The following is a 25,571-nucleotide window of genomic DNA, read 5'->3' as shown; positions in this document are numbered from 1 at the left end:
GTTCGTGATGCGATGGGTAGGGAGCGAGGTTTTTAGTCTTAAATAGTTGAAAGTGCACTAGTTGAATCATTTAAAAATAATGTGGCCATACTCTTTTGTTGGTCCTTGAGACAACAAGATGTGTCTAGGCTCAAGTACCAATAAACCAAGTCTAGTTGAGGTTGCTATACTTGATGAAGGTCATGATACACAAGGTAAAGACATTTGTTGTTATCAAAACCATGTGTATGGATGTTTTGGATTTCGCTTAGGCTCATTGGCATTGTAGTGGCTCTTGTTGTGTGAATAAGCTCTTTGATATTGGTGATCAGGTTTCACGTTGACATTAGTAGTTTGATCGAGATCATGACTTCTAACAACCATAAGATCAACCTTAATAAAGCTCTCTTAATCATCATCCATGAAAAAAGAGACTCAAACGATTAGATAACTCTCATTAAGTCCCACAATTGTTAACTCAATTAGCCAATATATGCCTGGATGATAGTATAGAATTTCAGTTATATACTAAGATGCCAATGTGACAAGAACAACAAAGGGTAAATAACAAACAAATGGATGTAATAAAATCATGATCAAAAGTTAATTGTATAGAGACAAGCTTATCAAATATTTGCTTTGATTGTTTAAGTAGGTGAAAGATAGCTCAGGGCTGGGTAATAATCACATAATTGCTCATCCTTGGATTTAGTTTTAGAAGCTTGTAGATGATGTGATTTAGATATTCAACTCTAAAACCCCTTTGTAAGGTGAAGAGCATAGAGATGAAATGTAATATACATGAAAGCATAAATAATAAATGCAAACAACACTCAAATCTTTAGTGTTCAATCAAAGTAAGTATAATCTCTATCATTGTCAAGACAAGGGCCTTGAGTGGACGTGATCCATAGAATAGCTTGACCGTAGCACTAATAGCATGTAATGGAGCATTATGCAAAGTCATTGGTGTGGTTAAGGGGTCAAGAGATACTCTACATTAGGGCATAAGGGTATATGGACCAAAGGAACAAAGGATAGGCAATTAGTGTGAATAGACTCACTAAAAGTTGGTCTAAAAATAGTCCATGGATCTGTCTAAAGATACCAATGTGGTGCTAAAAGGGACTATCATCTTGAGTGGTTGGAAGGTGAATTGAGATTTTCCTAACATTGTGTTCGTTGAAGGCGAGACACCTATGTGTGCATGACATTGGTATTAGAGCAAGGCTTCAACAAAAGATTAGAGAGTGTGCAACAACATTCGATAGATGGTTCGCATTGGCCTTGTAATTGCACGATTGCTGCATTGTGAACCACGTTGGGGTGTCCTCTTGCAACTTACAACCAAGGCGGCAACCAAGGCATAGACCTTGGCATACTTAGCAATGAGACTACGAAGGCTTTGTTGGTGTTGTCGGCTATGTGCAAGGTGGAAGCATTTGCTTGAAGAAAAAGCTTTCCAGGAGGTCACCCATCCCACTTTTTTCGACACCTGAGCAAGCGAGGAGATAAAGAGATTTTCAAGGACCTGTCAACTATCTCTTGATATACAATGCCTATGGAATTGCTCTTGCAGTTTTGTGAATTGTTTCACTATGAAGACATTAGGGTAACTGGTAAGTTTTTTCTCTCAATTTCAAGCATCACACCATGTCCTCACCTTCGCATTTAGAGTATGATGAGCTTGTAAACATGCATGAGAATAAAACTATGAATGATTTAGATGCATTTGAACTAATGGACAAGGGAGAATTTGGTGCTTTAGTAGCTTGCATGGTGAAATTAGAGAAAAATTTCTATTCTCAATGAAAATGTTACACAGATCTCGGAGCTTTTTAAACATTTGGTATAAGAACAAGCTTTGGGGGAATAGGGCTATTGCAAGGCATCGAGGTGTGAGGCTCTCTCGATACACGAGGTTAATAATATGTTAAACAACATGAAGTCACTTATGTTTCGAGGAGAAGAACAAGATTGTAAAAAGTGGAGTGGCTTGCATAAGTTGTGTTGTACATTCAATTCTGCTAGAGCCCTTGAGGCAAGCCGCACACTTGAGGGCAAGGTCTACAAGTGGTGGATGAGTTTAGATATTACTACTTGTTCTGCGACGTGGTCCAAGTTAGAGGAAATGTTTCGAAATGAGTTTTTTCTTGAGAATGAAAAAGGATCGAATTTGGATTACTTAGGTTAAGTGTTGGATGGAGGGTCTGACATTTCCCAGTACATCTCCAAACGTAGAGAAATGATTCTTAAACTTGATGGCTTAGATGATTTCAAAATGTTAAAGGTTTCATTTGAGGCTTGGACAACAAGTACAAGGCCAAGGTGAAAACTCAATAGCCTAAAACACTAGAAGCCATCAAGAGTGCATAGATTTTTGATGATATGTTAGATAGTAAAACATTTGCATATACGTTTGCACATTCAAAAATTGCATCAGCATTAGTAGGGAAGAGAAAGTTCAATGCCATATCCAAAAAGGAGAATACTAAGAAGTCTAATGGGGCTAGAGGGCTACTCTTAAGTGAAGAGCTTGCGAGAGCGTGGAAGGAGAAATGCCTTAATTACTTAGGCATTTTATGAAAAAAGGGATTGTCCAAAACTCAAAGGCAATGAGCTTGATAAGAATAAGAATAAAGAGAAAGTACTGCATATGGTGCATATGCTTTCTTTGGAAGCTTGCTCTAAATATTTGGATGTACAAGTTAGCCATCAAGTAGATGAGCATGAGTGTTGCTTGATTGTTGCACCATGGCAACCCACATTTGGCTCCCACAACTGGGTTCTTATGCATGGTATGGTGAATGGACGAGAAGTCCGTATTCTTGTGGATAATGGATTGACTCACAACTTCATTAACTATATGTTGGTTAATAAGTAACATCTGCCCCAAGTACCTAGTACTTATACTTATGTCATCTCTCTCATGAATGGGGATGACAAGGATGTGTAGGATACAAAAGTCTACATTAGAAGTACATTTGAGGACAATGATGTGCATGTTTTGTTTTAGGGTGAGGAGAATGTTTTGATGTCCCCCCTTATATGTGTAGGTGAACTCCATTATTGGGCCAAACATATAGAATATGTCTATTTTTGTTATGTATTGTTTTCCTTTGTTTCTTAGCATAAGTCTTTGTCTTCTATTAATAATGTTGTGGATATTTCTTTACTACAATCCAATGACGCATTAAGTACATGCTCTCTCTCTTCTTTCTCTTTAAAAGAAAATTCCTCATCGCAGTATTCTGTTACAAACTCCTCTTCTCATTTTCTACTATATGTATATGATAAGATACGCCGATTGCTTAACAAATTCGATGATATATTTCCTCTTGTATTGTCTCTATGTTTATCCCTTGAACTTAATGTAAGGCATAGTATTGATATTTTATGAAGAAGTAAACCCATTAGTCAGCCATCTTATGGACTTCGTGCTCATTAAGCCAGTGAAGTGGAGAAGCAACTAATTGATTATCTCGAATGAGGATTAATTTACCCTAGTTCTCCATGGTCTTCTCCAATATTGTTGATAAAGAAAAAGGATAGGTCCACGCATATATAAAGACTACTATGGTCTAAATGTGCTCACAATAAAAAATAATTATCCACCTTCTTGTGTGGATGAGTTTTTTGATAAACTTAAAGAAGCATGACATTTTTCAAAGATTGACATGAGGTCAGGGTATCATCAAGTGCGAATACACATGAAGGATGTATCTAAAATTGTCTTTTGAACGTGTTTCGGCCATTATGGGTTTTTGGTTGTGTCCTTTGGGCTAACTAATGCTCTTGCTATATTCATGACCCATATCAATAGTATCTTATGCTTATATCTTGGAAAATTTGTTGTTGTTTTCCTTGATGATATCCTTATTTATAGTCGTTTTAAAAAAGAACAATGGAAACATCTTCACTTAGTCTTTGAGTTGCTTAGGAGCATAAACTTTATGCTAAGGAAAGTAAATGCGAGTTTTTAAAGATAAATTTTACTTGGTTATATCATATTTGAAGAAGGTATTAGAATGAATCCAGAAAAGATTCAAACTATCTTACAATGGTGGCTGGTCTCATCTGACTAATTTAGAGGAATTATTATTATTTCTTGGTTTGGCAGGATTTTATCGTAAGTTTATAAAAAAATATGCTAAGGTAAGTGTTCCTATGACAAACCAATTGAAAGCTCAAGGCTGTACTTTCTCTTGGGGTGAGAAACAACAACATAGTTTTGATAAACTTAAAGTAGCTATTGCTAATGCTCCAAACCTAGCCACCTAGCTATAGTGGATTCACACGAACCTTTTGTGGTGGAAATTGATGCTAGTGTCATAGCCATTGAAGCCATGCTACTCCAAGAGGTTAGACTTGTGGCTTGTAAAAGTAACAAGCTAGATAAGGCTTATCAAAATTATTCTTTTTATGAACGTGAGATTTACGCAATTATCTGTGCTTTGAAAAAGTAGCGCCATTATTTGTGTAGTGCTATGTTTGAGGTAGTATTTGATTAAGAGAGTTTCAAATGGTTTACTATCCAAAAGGATTTGAAAGGAAGAAAGGCTCAATGGATTGGATTTCTTTAAGAGTTTGATTGCACACTATGGTATCTCAAAGATTGATATAATGTTGTACCTGATGCTCCGAGTAAAATGCTTGAGATTGACACTCTTTTTTACAATATGAAGAGTGATCTATTAGAATCTCTATGAGGCAAATGCGAGCATGATCAATCTTATGAAAATGTATGAAATGTGGTTAGAAGAATGGATCCCTTACCCACTCATGCACAAGATGTGAATTTCACACACTTACCATTGATGAGGGGTACTTGTTTCACAAAGGTCGAATATGTATACCCTCAGACTTGGACACACGACGCCAAATTCTTCATGAGTGTCATGATAGTCCTAGTGTAGGTCATCTTGGGATAAGAAAAACATATGCACATGTTCATAGACACTTTTATTGGTTTGGAATGCATAAGGATATAGAGAAATATGTTATTCAATGCTAGGTGTTAAGTGAACAAAGTCGAGCGCTTGAAGGTAGGTAGGCTTTTAAATCCTTTAGAGGTTCCTAATGGCAAGTGGAAAAGTCTCTTTATGGATTTTATTGTTGGACTTTCTACTACCAATCATAGTCATGATGCCTTTTGGGTAGTAGTGGATAGACTCACTAAGATGTGTAGATTTATGCTAACAAAGACAATTGTTAGAGACTCTTGAATTAGCAAGGCTAGTTTAATAGCCATTTTTGAAGAGCTATATTCAAAAGGTTAGATACCATGCTTAATCTAAAGTATTGCTGATCACCCTTTTGGGTAGTAGTGGATAGACTCACTAAGACGTGTAGATTTATGCTAATCAAGACAATTGTTAGAGACTCTTGAATTAGCAAGGCTATTTGTGAAGAACAGTTATCAGCTCTATGGATTGCTAGTCAATCTCATAAGTGATCGCGATCAAAAGTTTAATAGCCATTTTTGAAGAGCTATATTCAAAAGGTTAGATACCATGCTTAATCTAAAGTACTGCTGATCACCCTCAAATGGATGGGCAAATTGAGTAGATAAACCGGGTTTTAGAAGATATGCTTTGAGCATATGTAAACAATAAACAATCTAATTAAGAAAGATTATTTACCCATAGTAGAGTTTGGTTACAACAATGCTAAGTACAAGATTTTAGTCCATTTATGCTTATGTATGGATTTCAACCTTGACCACCAGTTATGCTGGGATTAGTCAATGAGAAAAATCCAACATGTCAAGGATTTTCTCCAAGAATTTTTGATATGCTAAAAGTAGCATGCTTGAATATTAAGCAAGCTGAAGACCGGACCGTTACAAGAAATATGTAGACAAATATAGATGTATGGTCACTTTTGATAAAGGTGATAAGGTCTACTTACATGTTTCAGAATATTCAAGAACTTTGAATTTTGGACCGGTTCCTAAGTTATCTCCACCGCTTTGTGGCCCATTTACAATCCTTAAACGTGTTGGTGGGGTTGCATACAAATTAGATCTACCATCCTCTGATAGAGTCCATCCAGTCTTTCACGTTAGCCAATGGAGAAGGCAACTTGGTAATGATGATAGTTTGGTGGACCAAGGAGTGTTAGTAGAAATTATTGAACCATTAGTTCAACCTCATGAATCAGAATGGATATTAGATTTCCATGACCATCGTACATGTCATCATGTTCAAAAACGAGACTTGGTCAAGTGGAAAGCTAGACCTGGAAAGGGTTCTACTTGGGACAGCCACCACCTAACATCCAAAATAAATGAAAATGAAATTCAGCACTTTACCATCTTTGGGATAGATTGCCTTCATGAAAAGAGACAAGCATAGACCAATGTCTCCAAAAACTTGAGCCTCCTTGTGGTATTTCTTTTCAGAATAAATCCAAATTTTGTTGAGCTACAACACTAAAAAATCCCTTCGAGTTCCCTCCAAGTTCTTGTTAGCCTGCCCTATTTAGTCATGTTAGTTTGTCATCTCTTGGTTGTGAGCTCATGTCAGAGCTTGACGGAGACATCGGAGCTTTGACAGTTTAGTGTGCATTTCTATGCATTTCCTTTATTTCAGGCACATTTCTTGTGAATTTCCTCTATTGGTAGGAAATTGCCCCCTTACAATGTCTACCTACTCCACGGTTGCTTCTTGGGATATTTTGTCATTATTTTTCCATTTTTTATGTGCAGTCGGACTGATCAGTCCACATCATTGTATTTAACATTCATCTTCAGTCTGTGCAGTATTTCTTCCTTCATTTTCTGCTCTCTCTTTTTTTTCCCGTAAAATTTTCTGCTCTCTCTCTCTCTCTCTCTCTGTGCTCATGTTGCTTCTTCCATTGCGCACTCTCACATGGTATCATTGCCTGAATGAGAGCACAGAGTGCAGATTTCTTTGCAGAGGAGCATACTCAGCCATCAAATGCAGGCCCAACACCTTGCATTTGCTGCAAATGCCTCCATTTTTGGAGGTTTCTAGTGGAGGTGACCTTCCTTGGTGCTGAATTGTCAGCTAGTTGGTGTAGGCGGTAGCTTTTCTCCCGCAAGCGGCAGCATTTATTGCTGCCATGTCAGCATTTGTACCAGATTTTCCTCTTTTGGGGGAGGTGGCACCTCTTTGGCTGCAGGCGACAATATTTCTTTGTGTATGTGGCACATCTACACATTTTGTAGAGCTGATTGCCTTTTGACATTCACACAGTCTCCATCAAATTGCAACATTATTGGGTGATTGCAAATTTGGAAGATGTCTTACCGGTTTACAGGCTTTGATGACTTAGAGGAGGAACTTTTGTCTCACCACTCTTTTGAGTGGAGACGTGATTATAGGGAGTTTCGATTGGTGGAACCTTCTTGAACCCATCTATCTTATTTTTCATCTTATGCCCCAGCTGAAATAAAGGCTCCATCTAATGTGAAGATGCCTTCTTTGATACCCTCTATTTAGGTTGGGAGCTTATTTTTGAGTCTATGAAGGAGCACATCATGAAGATGGAGGATATGAGAGGTGAGCTTGTCTCTCTTGGATGGAAGATATCCTTCAAGGATATGGCTACGGTCTTATTGATGCAGGTGTCATCTTCTAGGGTCCATGTTTACTACATCAGTCTTTTCCCATCGAGGACCCACGAAAGGCTCTTATGGGAGGAGCTTTCATTGCTTGTCTTGGAGCATGACAAGCGACTTAGAGAGGTAGGGGCTAGTGGTTCTGGCTCTTCCAAGGCTTTTATTGTAGGTACTAGTGGCGGAAAGAAGAAGAAGAAGAAGGCCAAGGACAAGAAGCAGGAGGACAAGAAGGATGAGAAGGAGAAGTCCAACTGCCCACATTGTGGGAAGGGCACTCACCCCGTGGAGAAGTGCTAGCATAAGTATCCCCATTTGAAGCCAAAGGAGAAGGATTTGAAAGTCACATCCCCCATGACAGAGTCTGTCTTCATGCATGTCTTTGCCAAGCAGGATACAACCCTTGCTTCTTCCATTTCGGAAAAGCTGTGATTGGTGGATAGTGGAGCTTCTTTTCACATATCTTTTGGCAGGATTGGTTTCAAGACTTGAGTTCCCAAGGGGGCACCAGCACCATTGGTGACAACCCTACGATTAAAGTTTGTGGATTGGGGACTATTCCCTTATTGCCAGACAGGCAGTCTTCCTTTGCCAAAATTCTTTATGTACCTGAGTTGGGCTTTAACCTTTTGTCTGTCTATGGTCTCACCCAACTAGGTACATGTGTGGTCTTTACCAAAGATGCAGTTGGAGGGTGGGCTATATACGCTTACAGCCTTAGTTGCGAGGTCTTTCCACGAGCTTGGACTACTTTGGCACACTCAGTATGGTCATTTGAATATGGATGTGATCGCTAACTCTATGTGAGCACTCAGGGTAAGACAGAGGTTCTTGGAGGAAGATGGTGGGACTTAAAGATTTTTCTCTTGTTCACACCCTTCGCCCTAGCTGCTTGAGGGGTAAGCAATACCGGTAGCCACATCCACACGTTGTCACTTGGAGGGCTTCTACATTGCTCGAGTTGATTCACACTAACCTTTATGGATCTATGGGCTCGGCCTCCCTTTTTTAAGTTTTGGAGGGATCATGACATTCGGGTGGAGTATATCCATTTGAACACAACATCCGAGAATGGTGTGGTGGAGTGTATGAATAGGACCATGTTGGAGATTGCGCGATGGATATTATAGCATCGAGGATTACCTCATTCCCTTTGGGGTGAGGCAGTGGTGATCGCGGTTCACATCCGTAACCGTTCTTCTACTGCTGTTTTGCAGGACATGGTTCCATATGAGACCTTCTTTGGACAAAAGCCTTCCGTGTCTCACTTTTGCATCTTTGGGTGTGATGCATTTATCCATGTGGACAAGAAGAAAAGGAAGTTCAAGCTCAACTCTTAGTCGAGAAAGCTTCTCTTTGTGGGGTATAGCACTACCATGAAGGGATATCGGTTGTATGATCCTATGAAAGGGAAGATTGAGGTGAGTAGGGATGTGATCTTCGACAAGGTTGCGGCCTTCAAGGATCTAATTGATGGTTCTAGTGCAGGTGATTCTTCGTCATCGACTGCCCTTTGCTGCCCTTTATACCTCTCCTTCTCCTTAGGTTTTCTCTCCGCACCCCTCCTTCATCATCATGTGCTCCCCCTTCACCACCATCTCCTTCTCCTCCTATTTCTGCTTCCCTACCACCGCTGACATGTTCCTCTACTCCTTCAAAGACTAAACCTACCCTTTTTGTCTCCCTCAGCCTTTTGGGGATGCACAATTGTCAGCCAGGGAGCTTCCTGTGGATGAGGAGGATGTACCTTCACTTAGTGAGGGGAAGTCCCTTTTCCAAATAGGTGCTTTGTAGGTACCGAAGGCTTCATTGCCTCTCTTGCAGCATGATGAGTCTATCACCATTCCTTGATGGTATCGGTGGCTCATGGAGGATGCCTGTCTTACCCACTTTCTTACTACTCCTACAGGTCCACATAGATCAGCTCGTTTACAGGCCCAATGAGATAGTTTACTTTGTGTGAACTATGCTCTTATGACCCAGATTCTCCATGATAGTGAGCCTACTTGAGTTGATGAGGCTCTTGCACAGGATGTTTGGAGATAGGTTATGCAGGATGAGCTCGATTCTATCAAGTGAAATCAAACTTGGGAGTTGGTTTGGCATCCTCGGCTGTGGAAGGCGATTGGTGTGAAGTGGGTCTATAAGACCAATTATCTTGCAAATGGTTCCTTGGACAAGCATAGGCTAGGCTTGTTACCAAGGATTTTGCACAGAGATTGGGATTGGATTAATTTGAGACCTTTGCACCTACGGCTCATATGTCTACCATTTATAGCCCATCACCATTGGCTTGTTTATTAGATGGATGTCAAGTCTGCGTTTTTGAATGGTGTCCTAGACAAGGAGATTTATGTCTCTCAGTCTCTGGGTTTTCTTGTGCAAGGAAAAGAGGACTATATTTATTGATTGTGGAAGGTCCTCTATGGCCTCAAGCAAGCTCCGCGAGCTTGGTACCAGAGGATTGATCGCTTCTTTCGTGACAGTGGCTTCTAGAGATTAACTCATGACCCTAACCTTTGCTATAAGTCTGAGGGTGATAGGTGTGTTTTGATTATCTTATATGTGGATGATCTTATCTTCTCAAGGAGTGCTTCTATGAAGGTTAATCCGGATGCATTGCCCCTACCCCTTCTGCATCTCTTGAGCCTTTTGGGGATGCACAACCGTCAATTGGGGAGCTTCCTTTGGATGAGGAGGATGTACCTTCACTTAATGAGGGGGGAATCTCTTTCCTAGACAAGTGCTTTGCAGGTACTGGAGGCTTCATAGCCTTTTTGGCAACATGATCAGCCTCTCACCATTCCTCGGTGGATTTTCAACTCATGGAGAATGCAAGTGTTACCTATTTTCCTACTACTCCTTTAGGTCCTGGTAGATCAGCTCGTTTACAAGCCCAGCGGGATAGTTCACTTTGTGTGGACTATGCTCTTACGACCTAGATTCTACATGACAGTGAGTCGACTTTAGTTGATGAGGCTCTTGGACAGGATGTTTGGAGACAAGCTATGTAGAATAAGCTCGATTCTATCGAGTCAAATCAGACTTAGGAGTTGGTTTTGCATCCTTGAGAACGGAAGGTGATTGGTATAAAGTGGGTCTATAAGAGTAAGTATCTTGTAGATGGTTCCTTGGACAAGCATAAGGCTAGGCTTGTTGCTAAGGGTTTTGGATAGAGGATAAGATTTGGATTATTTTGAGACCTTCGCACCTACGGCTCATATATCTACCTTTCGAGTTGTTTTGGCTCTTTTAGCCAATCACCATTGGCTTGTCTATCAAATGGATGTCAAGTCTATGTTCTTGAATGGAGTCCTTGACAAGGAGATTTATGTCCTTGAGCCTCCATGTTTTCTTGTGCAAGGAAAGGAGGACTATGTTTATCGATTGCGAAAGGCCCTCTATGGCTTGAAGCAAGCTCCGAGAGCTTGGTACTAGAGGATTGATTATTTCTTTTGTGACAATGGCTTCCAGAGATCAGCTCATGACCCCAACCTTTACTATAAGGTTGAGGGTGACAGGTGTGTTTTGATTATCTTATGTGTGGATGATCTTATCTTCTTAGGGAGGGCTTCTATGGAGGTACATTGGATTCGAGATTTCTGAGACAAGAGCTTGAGATGACAGTTCTTGGGATCCTACACTTCTTTCTTGGTCTTGAGATTTATGAGATGGTACAAGGCATTTTTATCTCACGGCACAGGTATATCTTTGAGTTACTTTTGAAGTTTGGTACGGTCAAGTGTCGGCTTGTTTCTTGCGCCATGGACCCCAAGTCCAAGCTTGTGGCTGCAGGAGATTCTCTTTCATATGCTACCCACTATAGGTGCCTTGTTGGCTCCCTTATCTGGCTCATCTACATTCAGCTGGATATTTCTTTTGTGGTGGATCTAGTCTTCTTTTACGAAGACTCTTTTAACTAGAGGGCAGCCTTGTGTGTTCTTTGGTATTTACAGGGGACTCAATCCTATGGGATCATGTATGCAGAGGGGGTTACTCTTTCTGGATGAAGTGACTTTGATTGGGCATGTGATGCGGATTCGAGATGGTCCACTACTAGTTATGCCTTCTCCCTTGGATTTGGGGCTATCTCTTGGAGTAGTAAGAAGTAGCCTATTGTGGACCTTTCTTCTACAGAGGTTGAGTACTGTGCCCTATGTTCGACGGCTATGGAGGTAGTTTGACTCCGTTGTATGTTGGTAGAGATTGGCTTTCCACAAATAGGACCTATGGAGCTGCACGTAGACAACTAGAGTGCCCTTGCTCTGGCGAGGAACCCAGTCTTTCATGCCCACAGGAAACACATTGAAGTTTAGTATCACTATGTTTGTGAGTGGATTGTGGATTCGAGCTAGCGGTGGCCTACTATCCCACGGAGGACAATGCAGCCGATCTCTTCACGAAGCCTTTGCCCTAAACTTCTATGCTTCATCATATGCGATTGTTGGGTCTTTAAACACTCCCAAGATCTGAGAGGGGGTGTTAGCCTGCGCTATTTAGTCATGTCAGTTTGTCATCTCTTGGTTGTGAGCTCTTGTCAGAGTCTAACAGAGACATTGGAGCTGTGATAGTTTAGTGTGCATTTCTAGGCATTTCCTCTATTTCAGGCACATTTCTTGTGCATTTCCTTTGTCTGTCAGTTGGATTTCACCCCCTGATAGTGCCTACTTGCTCCACGACTGCTTGGGATATTTTGTCGTTATTTTCCCATTTTATGTGCAGTTGGACTGCATTTATTGCAGTCATATTGTCTATTTTAGCAGGTCATCCAGATTTAGAGGCCTTTTTTAGCAGTTGGCCATTTTTAGAGGTATTTGGCTATTTATAGCCACTGCCCACACTTGGCTGATCACTTCTTCTTGCAGAAGCACACTCTGGCTCCTGGACACTCTGACATGGTGCTGCCATAAACTCAGCCTGATTTGGTTCCTTCATTGACGCCTTGGGCTGTGTACAGGGACTGATCAGTCCACCTCACTGTATTCAGCATTCATTTTCAGTTAGTGCAGTATTTCTTGCTTCATTTTCTGCTCTCTCTCTCTTTTCTGTCTTTGTGCTTGTGTTCCTTCTTCCGTTGTGCACTCTCACAGTTCCATCAATTGAAATTCCCTTTTTAAATCCAACAAATCAAGATGCAACCCCTATCAATTCTGAACCCCTGCTATCCTTTTTATTGGCAACCTTAATTTTCAATTTTCCCCTTGATTTCACCTGCCCTTAGAGAGGCTTTTGTTGTTGTAAAACTGCTTAGAACAATGACTAGCTTTTCATCAGTGAAAAACTGAGGAAGATCTAACAGGAGTATTTGAGTTTATTCTTGTTGGTTTTGAGCTAGAGTGGCTATGGAGACTAGACAAAAGTTTGGTTTTAATTCTGTCATGCTTTTGGAGCTTCGCTTATGTTGACCTTTCGGTATAAGAAAGTTGGAATGTGAACTGAATTATTTGTTCCTTTTGTCAAGGGAAGTAAGTCCCATGTAAAAGGCACAACATGAACTCTCCTTTTCTCCTCAACTTATTAGCTAATAGAAGCTGAGGGTGTGAGATTTATGTGCTAATTTTGGTAGCTGGTGCTTGCTGTTGATATTCTTACCAGGCATTGAGCCTCACGCAACACTATGGTCAGAAGATCATCCTCAAGCTTTGGAAGATAGCTACAGGGGACCCTTGAGTTCACTGTTCATGTAAGGATCTGAGATTTTAACTAACAATTTTCAAAAGCATGGAAGCTGAGGCCATTGCCTTTTTGGTTTGCTTTTCTAAACTTGATGAAGCATTTAGAAATAGAATGTTAAGGAGGTAAAGGCAACAAGTTTGGCTGATTGATCATTCATTTCATAAGCTGGAATTGCCTTGTTAACTGGCACATCTTTTTCTTCTCTCTATCTGAATTTGAGCGGATGTGATGGTAGTGATGATTTTGTGAGGTATGCAAATGTGTGCTTTGCTGAGTTTGGAGATCGTGTGAAGTACTGGATCACCTTGGATGAGCCCAATGACTATGTGGGGCTAGCATATGCATCCACACAGAGCCCTCCAGGGCGATGCAGTGCTGCTGGCATCTTCCACCATGGGAACTGCACTGTTGGAAACTCTTCCACAGAGCCATATCTTGCTGCTCACAATCTGCTTCTTGCACATGCTGCAGTTGCAAACCTATACAAACAAAGTTATCAGGTATTATCAGGCAGATGTATCATGTGGAAAAGTAGGGTGTTACTAGACCTCAAAGTTATAGTTAGTTTTATGTAAGCATTACCATCAACCAACATACACTTTCATGACTCGATCCTACAGAAGAGTGCCAGTGCCATTGTTTTTGTAACGCTGGATAATCTGTTGCAGGAAGCTCAAGGAGGGTACATTGGCATAGCACTTTGGTTCAAATGGTATGAGCCTCGCAACAGCACAGACAATGGTGATATTGCTGCTGCCAAGAGGGCACAAGATTTTTATTTTGGGTGGTAAGCAAGCTGTGTGTCGTGATAGCACTTCTTCTTTTGACTATTCTATTCAAGTTTGCACATGGATAGCTGTGTTTCGAGAGGAGTTCCTTCATCTATTGCTGTGTAACAAAGTTTGCAAATGGACACGGTGATAGTGATCATGTTCCTTTTATGGGTACTGCTTGAAGGTTTATGGATCCATTGGCATTTGGGGATTACCCAGACAGCATGCGTCAGATAGTGGGACCGCGCTTACCAACCTTCACTGATGAGCAGTCTTCTTTGCTCAAACAATCCTTGGACTTTGTGGGCCTCAATGCTGTCACTGCCATGTATGCTTATGATGATACTGAGGACCAAATGCAATCAATTAATGATGGGTACTATGAAGAGATGCGTGCTGGGACTACCGGTAATTTTATGTACTCTTGCTTTTTGTCACACAGTCAATGTGGACGGTGTGGCTTGGTTGAGATCTAGGAGGAGGTAGCATTTCAAAGCCATGAAAGATGGGTTATTGCTTGTTTCACATGCCGACCACCCTTTTGATCTCCCCTCTAATCTTCTGGAGTTTCTTCTCCAGCTATCTGAGAGGAAAGGCAGACAGATCATTTTTTGCAATGCATTGAAGCACTTTTGACTAGCGGCCTAGGAACTTGGATGACCCAGCATGCCCCTATCACTCCAAGAGCCATTCATTTGCTGACTCAGCATGGAGTTTCAGTTGTCTGCTGGTTTCTGCAAGCAATCATCAGTGATGACCTTAGTTTTTACCTTCCTTCTATGCAATTGCTTTTACCTTGTACAATCAACTATGACGGTTTGAAGTGCAGCTTTGTTTGGTAAGTAAATGATTTGACCTAATTCTGCCATGCTTTCTTCCTGCAGCCTATGGTGTTGACGGCAGTATAATTGGCATGGTGGGTTCCATTTTCAAATAGCAGGCTCAAACAAAATCAAGTAGTGAAGTAAATAAAGAAAATTGTTGCTATTGTTTTGTCTGCTCGATGCAGGGTGAATTGGAGCACTCGGTTCCTTGGTGTTTTTTAAGGATTGTCGCATACATGAGAGAGTATTACAACAGTACCCCAGTGTACATTACAGAGACAGGTGCATATCTTTAGCCCTTGGGTGTGTGTGTTTTTGTGTTTGAACAGGGGATTTTGGCCCCTGATTTGAAAAGAATTTACTTCTGGCACATTGAGATCGTGGAAGAGGTGTAGCATCTCTGCCGGCTCCAAGACTGATAATCTGCTTGCCCTTAATGCCTGTCTCTGAACAATGGACATCCTAACTTTAGATTCAGTCTGCAGCACAAATAGTTATTCCGAGAACATTGGGAAAGCACAGAAAGGATTTTCGTAAAGACTCAGACCCCAAGAGATGGAGTGAGTGGGAATTTAGTCCATGCAAATAAAGAGAAGGTGACAAAATCACAAGGTGTTGTAAGAAGGGGGAGTCATAGAAATTGAATGATTCTTAAGAATGGTACCCAAGGGGGGGATTGGTCTCCAAACCCTTCCCTTCAGGAGATGATGTCACCTCTACTAGTATAGAAAATCAACAAGAGTTGATTTAGTGGTGGCACATCGCATCCTTCTTAATTACTTGTGTGACACAAAGCAGAGACTTCAACTCATTGTCTTAGGCTCTTCTTCCATAAATCATACACGATGCATAGAGAGGCCCTATCCAAGTTACTGTTATCTTGGACATCATGTTTAATTTTTCTAAGGCTACAAGGTGGGGTTATAACTACATTATCCTCATGTATTTCATGAAAGGGCACATAGAAATTGATTGGTAATCACTCTAGGGGGAATTTGGATTCTAATCTATTAAAAAATGATGCTAGCCTTACATTGATATAGTAATCATTGATGGTTAGGTGTGGAAGGAGTTTTGACTAGACCTCACTAGTTGATAATTTTGTAAACAAGTTATACCTTCATAGCTATTGCCTGTTGGGTTCACTCCTAGTAAATATTGTGCAAAAAGCCATTCCGTTAATTTAGTCTTACTAGTATTCAACAGTGAATGTGTTGTAAATGAAGATCCCTCCCACCTAGCCAAAAAACTCATGGTAGTTTGCAAGCTTGTTCTTCACATTTTAGTATAGTGTTTCCTATTGGGATTTTGAATTTTAGAAGTTTCTAAGAGGCTTCTTACTCTCCACATATATAAATTTTGCAATGGTATGAACTTGCAACCATGTTTGGCTTTTATTAAAACACATCACTAAAAATGACTAGTCGTTAAACTTTGGCCTTTGCAAAAAGAACAAAATGTTGATACTATTCACAAATAAAATGTAATTGTCATTGAGTTCACAACAAGGTTAGCTTTACCTAGCTCACTTGTGTACTCACAAGAATAGAAAAGTAAAAAAGAGAGAGTATGGTTGTTTACATTGGTCCAAATTCCTAAAAGAACTATAGATACATACATATATGATATTTGTATGCTGAAGGGGGAAGAGAGTAGATTAACTAATGAGAGCACTTTTAAGGGAGAGTCCATGAACATAGGGGGTTCACTATGTAAAAATGCTTCATGTCACTAGCATTAATGACCACTCTTTAAATGCATTTTTGAGGGAGAGAGTTGATGAACATTGGGGTTCACTGTATATAAATACTTCATGTCACTAGCATTAAAAACTTTTCTTTAAATATTGTACTTGTGATTTTAAAAGGAATAAAATGCACCCTATTTATCTTCCATTAGGGACAATCTCTTTTAATGGCATCCCTTTACATGTATAAATCTTGGATAATAATTGATTTTAAGCCTTTGTTTTGGAGATTTGATGGAGGTTTTGTTTGTTGTAAAAACATTGCTCCATTTTTGAGATGTGCGATTGAAGATATGAATTGGTAGAAAAACCATATCTCATCCAGGTGAATGAGATGTGATCATCGTACTACATTACTAACTTTAATGTAAGATGCCATCTTCTACAAAGCATTTTTGTGGATTATGGGTAGATATCATCATAGTCTCATACTAATTTCACCAAAGTTTTAACGGGCTATATTCACAAAGGCCACAACTTATTGCACAAGGCTTTAGAGCATAAGCTTATTATCAAATGTATTTCTTGTGACTTTCTAAACTAGTCATATAATTATGCCTTTATTGACTCTAAATTGGCTCTTTTAAGGGATTTGTGAGAACAAAGATAATAAAGTTTAGAGGTTTCCTTGGAAATTTCTTAATAATATTAACTAGGATGACTTCGATTCTCTACTTTTACAAAGTATAGTATTCCATCATGTTTGTAAGGCCATCTAAAACCTTGTGTGTCACAAATTTAATATTAAAAATGTTAGAGGGCAATGGGAAAAATGGTAATAGCAAGTAACAATTTTATCTATGCAACTATCTTGTGAATGATGTTAGTTTTCACCTAATCTTTAGAGACTTGGTAACAATATTTTGAAGGGAAGTATCATTCTAATTTTAACAAAGCTAGAGCAACCATCAAAATTCTAAATAGTACATCATTAAAAGACTAATGAATAAGCCATCCCAACCTTATGCCAATCCAATAAGAAGTTACACAATAGAGTTATACTAGCTAATTAAGAATTGTATAATTAACATTAAGGTAAAAGTACATAGAGAGAAGTAACCCATTTAGGATTAGTATATGAAGGTCTCGATTCTATACCACATCAAAAGTAGGTTCCCATTAAATCAACAATCCACAACATGAGCAAATAATAGTTGACAATGTGCTTGCCTATAATAACCCATGCATTTAGGATTAGTATATGTAAAGGGATCTAGTCCACACTAAAAATGTAATATTAATTTAGTACCTAGTTTACATTCCACAACATTACCAAATAGTAGCTAAATAATGTTCTTATATATCTTATCATATTTTGAATGTGAGGTTTATGTACAAGATATTAACAATGTAAGAGTTATGAACTTTTCTTGATGCTTTGATCCAAGCAGATATTTTGACCATTTCTTTCATACACTACTTAAATATCACTTCTCTAGATGATGCAATGTTCAAGTCCACACATCACTTCTCTAGATGATGCAATGTTGAAGTTCACATATCATAATAGCAACCCATGCCATGAAAGATATGGATGTACTAGAACAATAGCTTAAAGTCAACTTTGCAAACCTAGATGGATTCATGAAAGATATGGATGTACTAGAAGAATAGCTTAAAGTTTGTGAAATTCTAAACATTTGAGGTTGGTCTTCCTTCCATACCACATCCAGATATCGAAAGTGCATAGTTCAAGGTGGAACAAAAAGCTCTCATATCCAAAATTGTGGACTTGCTCGTGCTTGGGGGGCTTATGAGGTCTTGGTTGATGTCAAAGAGGACGAAGGGCTGTAGGAATGGTTCAAATCACCATTTTCCAAAAAAGAAAGTTAGAATCTTTATTTTTTTCTCACTTTTGAATCATAAGGAAAAATTACCCCCCATAGTGAATGCTATGGCAAAGGCAATCAAAAAAGCTAATTTAACAAGTTACAATAAGGATTTTTATGAAGCAGGTGAAAAGAATTTGCCAAAAATCATATTAGAAAATACAAATGAGTTGTGTACTCCGATAATTTTGCGAGGAGGAACGAACAAAACACTTGACCCATTGGCAAAGCTTCTATCTATCAATAAGCACTTGGTGCATGCTCTTGGATGTACATGCATTCCTACATCCCCACAGGACCACACTCTTTCATGTTATAATGATTTTCACACACACTCTCCAATAAGAAACTCTCTCTCGCTTTCAAAGTTAGAAGAGGCTGTACTTTGATAACATAAGCATAAGAGATGTTAAAGAAAGAATGAGCTGTGAAGTTCACAAAAGACATGTTTTAGAGTCTATTATGAATATGTTCAACATTAACATCTTGCAAGTTTTTTCCTAATCATAATGAGCCTACCTTTTGGAATTAGAAAATTTGCAATAATACACAAATTTTTTCAAGTAGATAGAAAAACACAATAATGCATGGTAGATAACAAAGGTGCTCTTATTAAAGAAAGCAAGATATATTGGAAATACAAGAGTAATGATGTTTGCTTCTACTGATCCTTTCCTCTTTGATTTAACAGGATGGGGTATTGCTTTTGAACCCAGCTTGGACTTGAATTTAAATGACACGGAACGCATACAATACTTCTACTCTTATTATGCAACTTTGAGTGAAGCTATAAGGTAGTCTATTTCAATGCCTTGCAACACAATCTAGAACTCATCAATATTAAAGCTAAATTGTAGAAGTGTTTCATTGTCAACTTGTTAACTTGGTTGAGCACTATGGCAATAGTTTTTTAAATGTTTCTACAGGGATGGAGGAAATGTTAGAGGGGTGTTCGTGTGGTCCTTGATCGATGGGTTTGAGTTTTTTTTAGGCTTGGGAACTCGTTTTGGGCTCTATTATGTGGATGAAGACATGGAACGACACCCGAGATTATCTGCTCTTTGGCACAAGATGGTTTTATCAAAAAGTAATGTAACATTGACCTTCACCAATGCATGAAGCCCAACAAGAGCCAAATGAGACTTTCAAAGAATTGTTTCTTATCAACCCCATTTGGTTATGTTCAAATGCAATTTTACTTGTTTGAGTGGAATAGATTTACAATGTTGATGACCATGTACACAAATCAAGATAAAAAACACTCTTAGATTAGTTGGATGGTGAACTAGAAGGTTGGTTGGTTTGTATTTGTTGCCAATTCATAAACATCCATTAACAATGCACCATACAAATGTATTACGATGTTGCCAATGTTGATGAACATGCACAAAAATCAAGGAGAAAAATCCCAAATCAATAGGATGTTGGTGGAGGCCTAGAAGATTTGTAATGTATCTCATACCAACTCATAAACATCCATTAAAAATTGACATGTTGCATAAGCTTGCAAAAAGGTTTTATGGGGTATGTGTTGGAGGTTGCCACATTATTGGCCATCGTATGTATCTTGAATTTGAGTATGTAACATCGCATAATAGCAAGACTAATAAGTTACTTTTCTCATACACCAAGGCCTAGGCAATTATCAATATATATATAAAATAAAATACTTATATGTATATATTCTCTCTCTCTCTCTCTCTCTCTCTCTCTCTTTGTTTTATTTATTCTATGTGTCCACGTGTTTGTATATATGTATACATGTGTACGTGTGTGTTTGTGTGTGTTTAATATATGTTCGTATATATGTATACATGTGTACGTGTGTGTGTATGTGTGTTTAATATATGTCTATCTATTTGTGTGATCTTATAAATGTGTTGTCTTTTTTCCTCATTATTTTTACACTCATTTTTTTTTCTTCCTCGTCTCACATTTCTTCACCCCATGTGTGTTGAGGTTTGCACATGTATATATGTGTATGCATTGTACGCATATGTACATGTATATATTTATGTGTGAATGCGTATGTTTGTAGATGTGCATGTGTACATGTTTATAAGTGCATATTTTACAAGTGTATCCATTCTCTCTACTCTCTTCATTTTTTCTCACTCGTATATATTTTTGTGTATATAAAATGTATGCATGTGTGTGTATGTGTGTATGCATTGTCCATGTGTTTTTATAGTTCGTGCATTTGTGTGTTTTAATAGTATGTGTACATTGCATGAACATGTTTAACCATCAAATTTAGTATCCCATCCCATATACTCAATAAAAAATAAAATCAACCCCTTTTTAATAGGATAGGTGTATTTGTAGATGTTTTCAGAGTATATATATTTATATTGTGTATACATGTTCAAACATTAAAAAAAATATTGTGTATTAAAATATGAGAGAGAGAGAGAGAGAGAGAGAGAGAGAGAGAGAGAGAGAGAGAGAGAGTGTGTGTGCATTCAATTAAAAGAGAGAGTGTGTGTGTGTTCAATTGAGAGAGAGAGAGAGAGAGAGAGAGAGAGAGAGAGAGAGTAGTAAATAAATATAACTTCAACTCACCCTCTACGAAACCCTCTTTATTTCTTGAATACCAAACTAGTTCTCCTTGTCCCACATAGGCTTGGGAGTCTTGTGGTTGGTTTGGGATCCCCAAAGCAAACCTTGAGATATGAAATTTGCCCCTTTCATTATTAACAATGGTATTTATTTTATTTTATTGTTGTCTTTTTTGAGAGAGGAGTTGGCATTCATATGATGCATGTATATTCATGATGCATGTACTATACCTCTTGCATCAATCTCATGAACTTGCTTAGTTATGTAGTACTTGCTCCAAATGGTTCTTTGAAGAACTTTCTTTTAAAAATCTCATGGTCTCTAATCATACCAATGATTGTTGTGACATCCAAAGCAGCTTAAAACTTCTTTTTTAAGAGATTTAACTTCTTTTAAACATTAGTAAATCTAGAACAAAACATTTTAGATCCTTAGCTTTTGACACAACCTTGTGCACCTCTCTCTCCAAATATCAAAACTGAAGGCATTAGCTCAGATGACCTTCCATTTTATTACATCTTGCTAACAATTACACGTCATGTATTTAAAGTACTTAAAAAAATTGTATATCTAATTGATATCTATTTTTTTTAGTGATAGTGATAATAGACTCTGGTATCGATGCCAATATCAATGATTGTATTGATGCCAATATTGACGTTGGTATTGATGGTATACTATGGGAAAGTAAAGAGCTGAAACAATTGCAATGACAAAATGCTATGATTGTTCCACAGAGAGAGAGAGAGAGAGAGAGAGAGAGAGAGAGAGAGAGAGAGAGAGAGTTTAAAGAGAATGTGAAATGTAGTGCCAAGGAAAGGACAAAGGGAAAGGAGAAGGAGAAGGTCATGTAGAGGAGCTTTAAGGTAGCGAATGCCCTTTGTTAAGCCTTGAGATAAAGCCTTTTCTTCTTCTCTCCTTATTTCCTTTGTACATTGTTGTTTATGTGTAGAGAGAGAGAGAGAGAGAGAGAGAGAGAGAGAGAGAGAGAGAGAGAGAGAGAGAGAGAGAGAGAGAGTTTAAAGAGAATGTGAAATGTAGTGCCAAGGAAAGGACAAAGGGAAAGGAGAAGGAGAAGGTCATGTAGAGGAGCTTTAAGGTAGCGAATGCCCTTTGTTAAGCCTTGAGATAAAGCCTTTTCTTCTTCTCTCCTTATTTCCTTTGTACATTGTTGTTTATGTGTAGAGAGAGAGAGAGAGAGAGAGAGAGAGAGAGAGAGAGAGAGAGAGAGAGAGAGAGAGAGAGAGAGAGAGAGAGAGAGAGAGAGAATAAAAGGAAGAAAGAGGGAGACATGAAAAGAGAGAGGGAGAGGGAGGGAGAGATGAAAAGGAGAGAGGAAGGGAGATTAAGAGGGAGGTAGAGATGGAAAGAGGGGGAAAAGAGGGAGAGAGAGGGTAAGAGAGATACTATGAGGGGGGTAAAGAAAGGGAGGTTAAGATAGAGGAAGATTAAGAGGGAGGAAAAGAGATTAAGGGAGGGAGGGTAAGGAAAAGAGAAAGATTGAGAGAGAGAGAGAGAGAGAGAGAGAGAGAGAGAGAGAGAGAGAGAGAGAGAGAGAGAGAGAGAGAGAGAGAGAGAGAGAGAGAGAGAGAGAGAGAGAGAGAGAGAGATTAAGGAAGGGAGAGGGGGTAAGAAAAACAACGAGAGAGGGGGAGAGGGTAAGAGAGAATAGGAGGAAGAGGGAGGGAAAGGATTATCGTCTAGATTGTTGTTTAAATTAACATTGAAATCTATATCAGGATTAACATTTTCATTGATATTTGGATTAATATTTTCCTTTTATTTTTCCTTTCTAAGCATGTCAAATAAAGTTCTTTGACTCATTTATTACAAGTATAAAAAGAAATACTAAAATGATGGTTGTTTCAATCTTTTTTAAATAATTTGAGAAACATACTTAGAATAATTAGAACTCTCACCTTAATCCTTAAAGTGTGTTGTGTAAGTTGCATAGAGTTTGTACAAAGGCGAATACTAATTGTAACAATTAAAAGCTTACAAAGCTGAAATGATATATGAATTTGTGATTGCATATCAACATATTCATGTGTGATTTTTATTCCTTGCTAGATTTTCAACCATTTGGTGGGCTAACAATAGCCATTGAGCAATATAGAAGACCAGGAGGTATTTTAAGCCTTTAAGGCTAGTTTAAGGTTATAGGGTATATAGCCTTCAATCAAAAGATTTACTATGTTTATATTCAAAGGAGATTTGTACCTACAGGTTGACCATTTAGAATTAAAGAAGAGAATGGGAAGCTCTTGGTTTCATTCTAAGCCTTAATTTACTCCATATTTCAAGTAATAGGGGTTTTTTGTAATGTGGAGACCTCTAGACTAAGTGTGGGTCTTGAAAACCCGACTTTGTGCATTTCATGCAATTCATTTTATTTTTGTGGTTGGAAGTACATCTATAGAAAAATTTCAACAACATAGTTAACTCTTCATCATGGGAGATCTAACACCTTCTATGTTGATGCTTGAAAGCTTCGACTCTTCTTTGCCACCACCTACAATGGAGCAATAGCTCACTCTCCTATTGATATAGCTAGAGAAAGAATGCAAAGAGTGTATTTGGCTTTCGAAGGAACTCTTATACTAAAAAGGTTGCATGATGGAAGACTCAAATCAAATTACTTTTGCTTGAGCTACTACCCTTAAAATTCAAGTTCAACACAAGGAGGTGAATATCAATAAGAAAACTGTTTCCATGATTATCATGTTTTATCTTGGATTAGTCACTTCAAAGATTATTTCCATGATGAGAGAGACTAACAACAACAAAATATTAAATGTTCATCGCATCACTTGGTGGACAAAGCATCATTATGGTGAAACATTACTCATAAAAGCATTGAACTTCTCTTATTTGGGATGCTTTTCAAAAGAACTTGGAGTGCTTTTCACCTTCGCAATTGAATCCATAGGCTCAACAATAGTGGGACATTCTTACTCAGTGAGAACGAGAATTACTACCTAAGTATACCAAGCATTTTGGGAGCACCTTGCTCTGGTTGCATATCATGGAAGAAGTCCTTAAACACACATTAATGTCTGGGCTTAACACAATTCTTCACTTGGAATGTGAACATGTTTAAGCCCACTACTCTTGATCAGGCTATTTCCTTGCTGCATGATACTAAGAGGAAGAATATAAAGCAGGAGAGGTTGTAACCACATTTCCAAAACTAGGTTAGTTTCTTGACATTTTTTTCTAGTATTCCTAATACTTTCAATTGCTTTCCAAGATCTAGATTTAATCAGGGGAAAATTTAACTGCAAGTCTTGGCCAAAGAATATAAACTCTACCCAAGACAATAACAATGACTCATGCAAGATATTGTGAACAGGCTAAAGTAATCACCAACCAATTGCATCATCTAATTCACGCGCTAGAGCATCTATAATCATTTGTTATTGATCTAATATGTCAAGTCACATTGCTTGTAATTGCACAATTGCAAACTCATACGAAAGTCACTTGTACAACTAAATTTTCTTGGGAGTTAATGATACTGGTGACGATTCAAACTACATGTGTGACTTCAATGAGGAGGCTCTCAAATTCAAACTATATTCAACATATCAAATTCCAATTACATTTCCTTATCAATCCTTGCTTAAGATTGTTTGGTCAAAGATAATAAAATGATTATCTTGCATGGTGATGACATATTCATGATTTCATTTATGAAAAGGCTATAAGGAAAATAAACCTAGAAATTATATTCATACTTTCAAGCTCTTGTTTTATTGTCAAGAAAAAGAACCAACCTTATTGCATGTGTATTGAATATAGATGGTCAGAAAAAGAATAGTTAAAAATCACTATCTAATCCCTAGAGTTGATGATCTCTTAGATAAGCTTAAGTTCGGCTATCAACAAGTCCATATGACTACACTTGACATCTACAAGGCTGCTTTCCATACTCAATATGGTCATTCCGAATTTTTAGTTATATCTTCTAGTTTGACTAAGGCTCCAACAACTTTTAGTTGTATGATGAATCATATTTTTTTGAAATTTGAGCATTATGTAATCTTCTTCTTTGATGATATCTTCATTTTCATTAAAAATGAAAAAGAACACAAATAATACTTGTCTTTAATGTTGAATCTTTTGAAACAAAATCAATTGTCTGTACACCTAGTGAAAAGCAAGTCCTTTCAAATTGAATTATGTAGGTCATGTCACTATACTCTTTTGGAAGATTGATAAGGTGTTATTCATCCTTGGCACTAAGGTCTTCGGCAATGTAAATTGGCTTAGGAGATTTCCCTAGCTCACGAAGTTTTACCTACTTCACCTTTCTTGGTCCCTTAATGGGTTTGTTGGTTTCCCCCTCTCTCTTGGCATTGAGCTAGACAATAGAACGATCTCATTTCTTGTATTTTGCAAGGCCTTTAGGGAGATCTTGTGGTTTTTTTTAAATTTGAGCTTCAAGTGGTTATTTGCTGCTACATGTTTAAGCTATTTATGCCTAAGATGGATCGAGTATTTTGCCTTCAACTTATGAGACTTTATAGTAGTTGCACTTTCAAGGTTGAAATAATCATTGTTGTTTATATTTGAGCTAGTGTTTTGTATAGGTAGAGTGTT

The 25,571-nt window shown here is 38.3% G+C and overlaps 1 protein-coding gene across 5 annotated transcripts in view; it reads left to right on the top strand.

Moving 5' to 3' along the window:
* Positions 1 to 19,736, top strand: part of LOC148025156 (beta-glucosidase 25-like) — a 63,864-nt gene extending 44,128 nt beyond the window's left edge. For 3 of the 5 annotated variants that reach the window (XM_087694904.1, XM_087694906.1, XM_087694908.1), the window contains 8 exons: positions 13,157 to 13,244; positions 13,473 to 13,737; positions 13,906 to 14,024; positions 14,195 to 14,418; positions 14,895 to 14,926; positions 15,020 to 15,116; positions 19,102 to 19,204; positions 19,337 to 19,736. In XM_087694904.1, the coding sequence (XP_087551030.1) occupies positions 13,157 to 13,244; positions 13,473 to 13,737; positions 13,906 to 14,024; positions 14,195 to 14,418; positions 14,895 to 14,926; positions 15,020 to 15,116; positions 19,102 to 19,204; positions 19,337 to 19,529 (1,121 nt within the window). In that variant the 3' untranslated portion in view covers positions 19,530 to 19,736. Of the gene's footprint in view, positions 1 to 13,156; positions 13,245 to 13,472; positions 13,738 to 13,905; positions 14,025 to 14,194; positions 14,419 to 14,894; positions 14,927 to 15,019; positions 15,117 to 15,312; positions 15,895 to 19,101; positions 19,205 to 19,336 lie in introns of those variants that run through there. The other 2 variants (XM_087694905.1, XM_087694907.1) reach the window with 2 other exon arrangements.
* Positions 19,737 to 25,571: the final 5,835 nt, after the last annotated feature.

Source organism: Lygodium microphyllum, chromosome 15 (genome assembly GCF_053477565.2).
Source record: "Lygodium microphyllum isolate KBCC chromosome 15, Lygodium_microphyllum_v1.1.10, whole genome shotgun sequence".
NCBI classification, from domain to species: Eukaryota; Viridiplantae; Streptophyta; class Polypodiopsida; order Schizaeales; family Lygodiaceae; genus Lygodium; species Lygodium microphyllum.
The sequence above is the reverse complement of the archived record's forward strand: the minus strand, read 5'-3'. Positions and strand labels throughout refer to the sequence as shown.